This window comes from Polyodon spathula, chromosome 7 (assembly GCF_017654505.1).
Source record: "Polyodon spathula isolate WHYD16114869_AA chromosome 7, ASM1765450v1, whole genome shotgun sequence".
Classification (NCBI taxonomy): Eukaryota; Metazoa; Chordata; class Actinopteri; order Acipenseriformes; family Polyodontidae; genus Polyodon; species Polyodon spathula.
In genome coordinates, this window is record NC_054540.1 from 21,985,925 (window position 1) to 21,995,387 (window position 9,463).

Consider the following 9,463-nt stretch of genomic DNA (forward strand, 5'->3'; position numbering starts at 1 on the left):
AATGTCTTACAAGGTTAACGGTTACTGGTCAACTATTTAAATAATTCTGTTTGATGTGTCCTGCTTTTGTTGACTTACTGTTATTTCTAATTTCCTCTCTAGTAGGTTCCAGCATTTTTTTCCCCCCACCTAATCATCTTCTCTAAGGTCTTCATTTCATAGCCTACTCCTTTGACACAAGCCAACTCAACCTATCCTCTGCCATCTTGCTAGTGTGAGATTCGTTTATTATGGTCTAAGCTTCATTATATGGACTGCTCAGCCATGTTAAAATCACTGCATTTCCTTGGTCTAAGTAAAATGTTATTGTTTTCTTGTAAGCCGTGCCATTCTTTATCCGTAACTTGTTATTAAAAACACAGTTTGTTTTGAACTGTCCTACTAGTTAAAATAAAATAAATACAAATGCTGGTCCCTTTGAAATAAGCATGCTTTGGCTTATCCAGATTTTTTGTAATGCACTTAACTACACAAAAGATGTGCATATTTTTTTGATGGCCAACAGAGGGCAGTAATACTGTGGAAATCAGAGTTAATTGACATTTATCAACTCGTCGATTGCTGTTGTTTATATAACGACAAAATACAAGTTCCTATTTGAAATAGGTTAAATTAACTAAATTAAATCTATAAGTAAGACTTAAAACAATTAATCGTACTGAACAACAACACATAGCTGGCACTGGCAATGGTACCCCAAACTGCTGTACCTCCCAGTGTACTGGACTTACAAAAATGTTTTCTAACAGATGGCAGACACTTTAACCAGTGACACACGTGAACTGAGAAAATTGTGTATTTTTTTTATTATTTTGAAACATGGAAACAATGAAGCGGTTATGGACTTTTGTCTCAACTCTGAGGGTATACAATATAAATTACAATTATTTACTTGATATTCTTTCAAAACAAGAGTTTAGGCCATGAACAGATGTACCATTTACATCATTGTATTGATCCCTCAAGTGTGTTATTATGACAGAAGCATGAACAAGACACAGAATTCTCTGTTGCTACTTCCAATACTAGACCAAATTGTGTCTCAATAAATAATAATAAACACGACACAGGTATTATGTACAAAACAGAAACAGTTTAATTGAAATTTCAGTATAAAAAATATGTTCTCCATCCATTGTTTATTGCACACTGCTAAATTGAAAGAAAAAAAAAAAAAGAAAACCTCTATTGCACAAACACAGTTACTAAAATAAATTAAGTGTTATTTTGCAATCCTACTGTCCGTGGCAAGGCATGGAGACTATACAATTTAAATAATTCAAAACCTTTTATCCAAACATTACTGTACAGTTACATCAGTCATCAAATGTGAAACTTTACCAAGGATTAGAAAATAAAAGATCCACTACCCTTTCAATTAAAATGTAACCTTTACACGCATCTCTTTAAAGACATCCTCTTGCAGCAAACATATTGGCAGTTGATTAAGTAAAAAGTAATTTACAATAGGAACTGTAATTATTATGATTATTTATTTTAAAGGCCATGAACTGACAAACTGATGCATCATGGGAGTTAAAATAATAATAATAATAATAAAGTCTAGTGTGTCTAAGAAATAAATAAACAAATAAATAGCCACAGGGTGGAACTGTGGAATGTCTAATTTACACAAATAAATAGTACATGGAAAATGTACATAAATATACTGTACAGTTTTGAAAACCATATATATATAAATAAATGAGTCCTTGAATATTGCATTGCTTGTGCATTTCCAACCATGCCCTGACATGTCTTGGTCACATACAACTTGCATTTTGATGGAAGGAGAAGAAGGTATGGGGAGAGGGGTGGGGTTCAGGGTTCTTTGTGCCCAATGGTAGAGATAAAAGAAAGATAGGTGGTCTTCATTATACAATGCTTCAACATCCATGTTCACACTTCTGTGCAGGCAGAAGTATGTATTTATTTAAAGCAGCAAAGAAGGGGTTGCAGGATTTGGAAAGTGTGTCTGTGTTTCAAGTATGCCATCACCAGTGATGGGACTACTTCGTCTGTCACTGTTACCTTTACAGTTGCACGCAACAGGAACGAAGAACTCCCAAGGAGGGCAAGTCCCTCTGTGCACTAAAAACATGCAGCAGTTCCAAATGATAAAAGCCACAACTAAAGCAGCTTTCCGAAAGGCACTCAAAAGCAAAATTAAATAAAAATTTAAAAAATTAATAAAAAACTAGTCCAGGCTCTATGAGAGCAAAGTCTGCATTTACGTTTCGAGGTCACCATATTAATAAATAAGGTCAGTCTTACCAAAAAAGTACTGGCCTGCGGCTCTCACACAGTAATGTTCCCAACAAGGAAATTAAATAAGAATAATTATAATAAAAATAAAGTTTAAGTTTGCAGCAGAAACCAGCAAGTAATATAATTCATTTATATATAACATTTGTATTCATTATATTCTTCCCCTCACTGAAAGGTCAGATTGGCAAACATTAAAGTAAGCTAAGCTATCTATTCCCTCCCACAACTTGGCAGCAAAGCCACAGTGTCCTTGGATTGTGGCTTCCCTCCCATTGCAAGGTCATTCAAGGGCTTCAAAGACTCTCTTTGCTTGAACTCGTGCTGGATGCTTCAGTGTCAATGGTTCTCAGTCTGATGTCACAGTCTTCCGTTTTGACAGCCTCAGATTTACGCATCCACTGGTGGTCAAATATCTGTTCCAGTGTTGGTCTGTCAGAAGGCCTCAGTGAAAGGCACCATTTGAGTAACTGCTGGCATTCTGAAAAATAAAATAAACAGCAAGAGTTAAACATTTCAAATAAGACAGGATGAGGATTAGTATTTTATTCAACTATGTTTGACTGGTATGAGTGGATGCTTAGTGCAACATCTCAATATCAGTAAATACAGTTGTATGTCCTTTAACCATCAAAAGAATACAAATCAAGCCACAGAGGAAGGTCGTGGGTTGAATGCGTGTGTTATGCATACCAGATGAAATTCTCCTCCTGAAGTACAAATGCCCCCTCAGGATCTCCTCGTCTTGTTCAAAGGGGATGTCACCACAGACCATGTCATACAGCAGCACTCCCAAAGACCACACTGTTGCAGACCTCCCGTGGTATCTGTGATAACGGATCCATTCTGGAGGACTATAAACTCTTGTGCCTGCAAATAACACATTCATTAGTAAAATTGTATCTTGCCCAATATATAAGAACTACATTTAATTATAATAAAGTGAAACGGTTCTTGGGTCTGGTTTAAAATAAACATATATCACACACACATACAGTATATGAATTAAGCTTAGAATGCTGCACTGCATAACATTCCCTTGGATCAGCTGACTGTATACAAACTGCAACCCCCTCCCTTTTTTGTCCACGTTGCAACTGCAGTAATTGCACACCAAAATAATAATAAGAAGAAGAAGAAGAAGAAGAAGAAGAACAACAACAACAACAACATGGCAGAAATGATGGTTTGAAACTGCAATACAACCGCTGATTAGCTCTGCAATCTGGCACTGATTCCCCCCCCAGTCTGAATAACCTTTCAACCACTCCACTTAAACAAAGACGCCTTTCTCTCCCCTTTCCAAAAGGGATTTAAAAAGAGCCCCCTCCCCCTCCCCCAAGGGCACACGGTATCTTGGATACCAAACAAAAACAGGAATATGTGATGCAGCAGTCACGTGGACTCGGAACTCGGGTTTCACAACAAACAGATGTTACGTGGCAGATCGCATTGTTACATCTACATAAAAGAAGTTCTAAATAAAGGTTTTCCTTCATTCCATCTAATGCATTCGTTCAATATTGCATTCTCAAGGTTTTAAAACATTACGTTTAGTTTAATTCCAGAAAGTAGTACTGGTAAATCCAAATGTGGGGAAAAAACCTCCCCCTGCTCATAAGATTATATTAAATGGAAATATAATCCACCCAATTAGTGCGCGAAAGTGAAATGCCGAGAAACGTTATAATTATTATTATTATTATGTATTTATTTTCTGAAGTGTGTCGCCCCTAGGAAAGCCCTGAGAAGGAGACAGATCAAAACACTGCTGCGTCATTATTCAGGGAACACCGCTATGGCCTCTTGTCAACAATAAAACACCAATTTGTAAAATGTTTATTATAATAAATAAAATGCACTATCATACCACTCCTACAACAACGAGATCCGAGCAAGTAGCAAGCAATTATAAAAATACACATATATGAATACATTAAATAAACAAATAAATAAATACCGTCAAAGTCTGTGTACACCGTGTCCTTAAGAACAGCCCCAGATCCGAAATCAATCAGTTTGAGTTCGCCACTCCTAAGGTCCACAAGCAGATTTTCATCTTTGATGTCTCTGTGGACCACTCCACAACTGTAACAGTGCCGAACAGCCTCCAGGACCTGGCGGAAAAAAACCCTGGCCGTCTCTTCATCCAAAGCGCCCTTCTCGGTTATGAAATCAAACAAATCCTTCACCAGCTCGGGTCTCTCCATGACAATCAGCCAACCATCGGGTCTTTCATACCAATCCAAGAGCTTGATCACCCCTTTAAACCCAGAGCCTACTTTCTTTAGGAGCAAAATCTCCAGAGGGACCACCACGCCGTTCTGTAATGATAATTGAAACATTGTTTAGCACCTGTGTCAATTCTGGAGAAATACAATTAAGACCAAATGTTGGTAAATAATGAGACTGTCAAAATACTTAAAATCATGTAAAGCCGGCTACTTACTGTGGTTCCCCACTCGGTGACCCTTTCTTTTGCCACATGTTTAACAGCAACCTGTAATACAAACAAAGAAGACTTAGCGATATATATATATATATATATATATATATATATATATATATATATATATATATATATATATATATATATAGTGGTGGTTATTAACTAAATACTGCGCTTACCGGCAGCCCATCTGAGATCCTGCTACCGGCGTACACTGTCCCGAACCCACCGCTTCCCAAAACAGCGCCCACTTGATAAACCTTATCAAATGGCTCCTTCTCCACTTTCACTGTAAAATAAATAAATAAAAATAAAATACATATTTTGTGTGAAATCTAATTCAAAATACATTCGTTTACACAATTAGTGGTTTCAGTTTTTGAAATATTGTAACACGGTTTCTCCAATCACACACACACCACTACGTATTTGCAAAATCGGAGCTCCCATGCAATATATTTACTTTGTTTAATGCATTATAGACATTATTATGCCCATACCTGGTTGGAGCTGTATTTTCACCGGTACATGATCCATGCCGGTCGGAGTGCAAATATGAGCCAGAGAGCCAAACTTAGACAGCAACATATTCTAGCAAACCTTTTGCCAAGTGAAATATCCCTTACTTATTTGGAAGCAAAATGTAACCAAATGCAATCCAATTCAGCAGGTCAAGTAAAAATGTCAGTCTCGTTTGCGCAGACAAATTAGGTGATCCTACTGATGCGAACCACCTCTGCAAAGGCAACCACGGTAGATCAGTCTAGAAATACTGCAAACCGTCGAAACGTTTATATTATCTTCTTTAATTTGTGTCACACTTATAATCAGCTGCTTCCCTGCTTTGGAGACACGGATGCACTAGTCCATGCAAATATTAATCGATCCAAATCAAAGTATATGAAACAGTAATAAATGTAAAAAGTATAAGCACACCAAGAAAACTACTCCTACTCCACTCTCTTCAGTTCTGAATTCAATCGACGTCGCTCCTACTTCTTAACTCCAATATTTTGACGCGTGGAGGGGGCGGATATATTCCTCCGCCCTGCAAACTAGCCTTAACCTTTACTAAAAAGATATACACATCTACTGCCTGCATGAAAAATTTGCTATAGCTAAGAATGTTCGAAAAATGTAAAACTAGCTTTTTAGGGTTTTATTAATTTTTTTTTTTTTTTTTTTAGGGTTTTCTTTTTTTTTTTTTTTTGTGTAAAATATAATTGTAAATAAAGGCACTATTTTAACATAGTACGAGACGCCCAAGGATTTCATGTCTGAAGGCTTTGCATTGCGTTTCATTAGCGAAATAGAACACCAATTTGCATAGCTTGTGTGATTCAAACCAATCAAGTCACTTCAATACAAGCCGTATTAAAGCCACAAACCAATGGAAATGGTTACATTACCATAGTGGCTTTGGGGGCTGAGTGCACGTGGCGGGAATTCCGAGACGGGCGCCTTTATTTCTGCAGCTCTGCAGAGGTCTGTTTAAAGAAGCAGCACATGCAAGGCAGAAATGCAGACTTCTGAAATGAGGATGATTTAAAAAAAAAAAAAAAAAAAACACGTTACATTATAGATGCAGACTACCGACTTTTCCCAGACAGTTTGAAAGCTGTACTGACTGTGCTGCATACTGTATACATAAAATACCTGGATTACATTGGTTTATTTTGTGTTTGTTGTGCTCAAGACATATTTTGTTGGTAATAGTAAATATCACTATTTTGTTATGTTTGTGAAAACCACACTATTGTGTTTATTCAAATTCCTTATAAAGTACATTCCACTTTCAAAAATGACATACCATACATAAGGAAAAAGAGAAAAGGTTCACCATATGTTATGGGAGTGGCATCAAATGTACTGATACACGTTTTGGGAAGAACCACTGCATATTAAAAGACTAAATATTTTAGCACAGTGCAATGCTTTGAAATTTATCTTTATAGTACTGATAACTGGCAATAGAGGGGGCTAAGTTAACAAAAAAAACATCATTATCTGACAGCTTTTAGGCAGAACTGCAGTACCCACGGGGCTTGAAACAACAGAAGTGCTTTATTGAGGTGCTGACTATATAAGCAATGTGTCAGCTCTCTGGAATGCTATATGATTAAAAAAAAAAAAAGTACAGGGTTGGGTTTTTACCCCTTGTCCTCAAGTACCCACAACAATACAGGTTTTCTTTTCAACAAGTTAAATATTTGTTTAAACTTGCATTGTGCACATGAGATAGCACTTACAGCCTTCTTCTGAGACTTCAAACAGTGTTACACTGACTAATCTATGATGAGCTAATGATTGCAATACAGACTAAAAAGAGAACTGGTTGAAAACAAAAAGACAAGTTGTGGTTATTTATGGTTAAAAACATTGGTATTGGTACTTGATACTCTGATACACCATGCAGAGAAATTCATATGGGTGAAATTCATATAGGCAGATTTATTAACTTCAGTGAGCAGCCCAACATTACAATATCACCCAGGGATAAAAGTGCCAATCTGTTTCAATGCAGTAGATTGAGTAGTGTTTTGTTGTTGTTGTGAGAGAACAATGCATGGCGACAATATTCACACTCATTTACATTGTGTGTTTGTTTTTGTGTAAACATATTACCTCTACAACAATATAATACTGTATCCAAGGTCAGTTTATTTGCACACTGCTGGTTTATTGCACGTCGTGCAATATGTAAGAGGCTTGAAGATTCTGTAATATGTCAGTTTAGTTTTGGAGCAGTGTATTCAAGACTTGGTGGTGCAATTGGAAGGCATCTGCTTCCATTAAAAAACAAAAAAAACTAAAACAAAAACAAGAGAGTGACTACAAGGAATTCAAAACCATTCTCAACAACTGACCTTTGCTTTTCTTTTCTATAGTTCCACTCAAGGATCAGATAAGGCACTCATTCTGCAAAAATCAGGGGCGAAACATGCATGTTATTGACAAATCACACTGAGCAAGGACATAGACCGGGAGGACAAAACAGAAATGTGTTAAAGTCCGTTTCAACACGTGAAGCTAACTTGAAGTTTGATATTAGGTTCAGCCAATGGCATTTAAACTGTGGGATAAAAATAGTTTTAGCCAACAATGTTCAGAACTCTTATCAGTGGAATTGATTAAACCAGGGGTGCACAACCTACAGCCCACAACAGCATTTCATATGGCCCGCGGCCTGCTTGCTTTACAGCGATTCACGGGTTTTATATTATAATGCTCACGTTTCGGTGCTTGCAATGTTTTAGTGTTCCACGCAAGCCACATAAACTTCTCATAAACTTCCAACTTTGAGCCAAACATTGAGAAACTGGTAGTTGAAAAACAACCCCAAAGTTCTCACTAAGTCAGTAAGTGTATATTTTCTTTATTTGTAATTAGAGAGAGTTATGTATTTTTTTCATCTGTCTTTGGCACTCTGTTGCTTGTTTTGTTTGACAGGTACAGTGTATTCTGGAACATTTTAACTCTGGTGTATTTATTTATTTTATTTTGAAAGAGATAGTTCTGTGCACAGAAACAAGCATTTGCAATCTAATAACAAGCTAAACGCAAATAAATAAATACAGATGACTTTAGATTGGCAGCATTGAAAACTGAATCCTATAGTTATGGTATATTTTATTTGTTTGGCCCACGCAAAGTTGCCCTTAGGTCTATGTGGCCCACCCATCCAAAAAGGTTGGGCACTCCTGAATTAAACAGTGGCTGGTCAGTCAGCCTGAAAAAAAAAAAAAAAAAAAAAAAAAAAAAAACCTTTGTTCCAATAGCATTGTTTTAGTTAATATATATATATATATATATATATATATATATATATATATATATATATATATATATATATATATATATATACGCATTTATATATATAAAGTAATCCACAATATGTTTATGGAACTGATATATTGTGTATATTACTACAGGAACAAAAAGACAAGTATTTTTATTGGAAAATAAATGTATCAATTAACTTGCAATTAAAATGTATTTAGTGAAGAAAAATGTGATAAATTGTGTTTTAATCACAAGATCATAGATCTTCAAGCACACATCACAACTGTGTAACCCTGGTTTAGGGGGTTACAGGTTTTGTTTTATATTTGGAAACTGTGGTTTCCTTGTTTAAGCAATTATTTAGACACAAAAGACTGTGAAATACAAGCATAATATCAAATCAAATCAAACTTTATTTATAAAGCGCCTTTCATGGGAAGCCATCCCAAAGCGCTTTTAACAAAAAGAAAAGAACATTTGGAAGTACATTTAGTACAATAAAAACAATATAAACAATAAAAACAGCAAGAGAAAAGAACATTTTAAAACTATAGCAAATAAAACAAAAGATGAAGCACTCAAACTGAATAAATAGGGATAAAACATATATATACATTATATATATATATATATATATATATATATGTGTGTGTGTGTGTGTGTGTGTGTGTGTGTGTGTGTATATATATATATATATATATATATATATATATATATATATATATATATATATATATATATATAAACACACACAATATGGTGTTAGCATGGGATCAAGTGAAGGTCCCCATTCTTTTATACTTACTTAGACATTTTTTTGTAATGTAATGTGGATGTGATGGCACTTAACTGTGCTATGTCAAGTGTTACTACTGTATTCCAAATGATAATCAGTTTCTGTATTTTGTTTATACAATGTCATATTGCCTCAGATCCTTGTAATTCCAGGTGTTCATGCACTATAGT

The 9,463-nt window shown here is 35.5% G+C and overlaps 1 protein-coding gene across 1 annotated transcript; it reads right to left on the bottom strand.

Moving 5' to 3' along the window:
* Nucleotides 1–1,073: 1,073 nt before the first annotated feature.
* On the bottom strand, nt 1,074–5,860 carry LOC121318349 (serine/threonine-protein kinase pim-3). Its single transcript, XM_041254909.1, has 6 exons — nt 5,215–5,860; nt 4,894–5,003; nt 4,715–4,765; nt 4,226–4,589; nt 2,959–3,135; nt 1,074–2,746 (listed from the first exon to the last, which is right to left on the bottom strand). Exons 1-6 carry the CDS (start codon nt 5,300–5,302, stop codon nt 2,562–2,564), a joined length of 975 nt encoding a protein of 324 aa, XP_041110843.1. The 5' UTR covers nt 5,303–5,860; the 3' UTR covers nt 1,074–2,561.
* Between the last annotated feature and the right edge of the window lie 3,603 nt (nt 5,861–9,463).

Bases quoted from the DNA above. Each gene is read 5' to 3' on its own strand.
- LOC121318349 (XM_041254909.1), bottom strand. From the start codon at position 5,302: ATGTTGCTGTCTAAGTTTGGCTCTCTGGCTCATATTTGCACTCCGACC. The intron at 4,766-4,893 runs GTAAGCGCAGTA...TTTGTATTACAG, and splicing joins GGATCTCAGATGGGCTGCCG to GTTGCTGTTAAACATGTGGC. The intron at 2,747-2,958 runs GTATGCATAACA...TTTATTTTTCAG, and splicing joins CAGGAGGAGAATTTCATCTG to AATGCCAGCAGTTACTCAAA.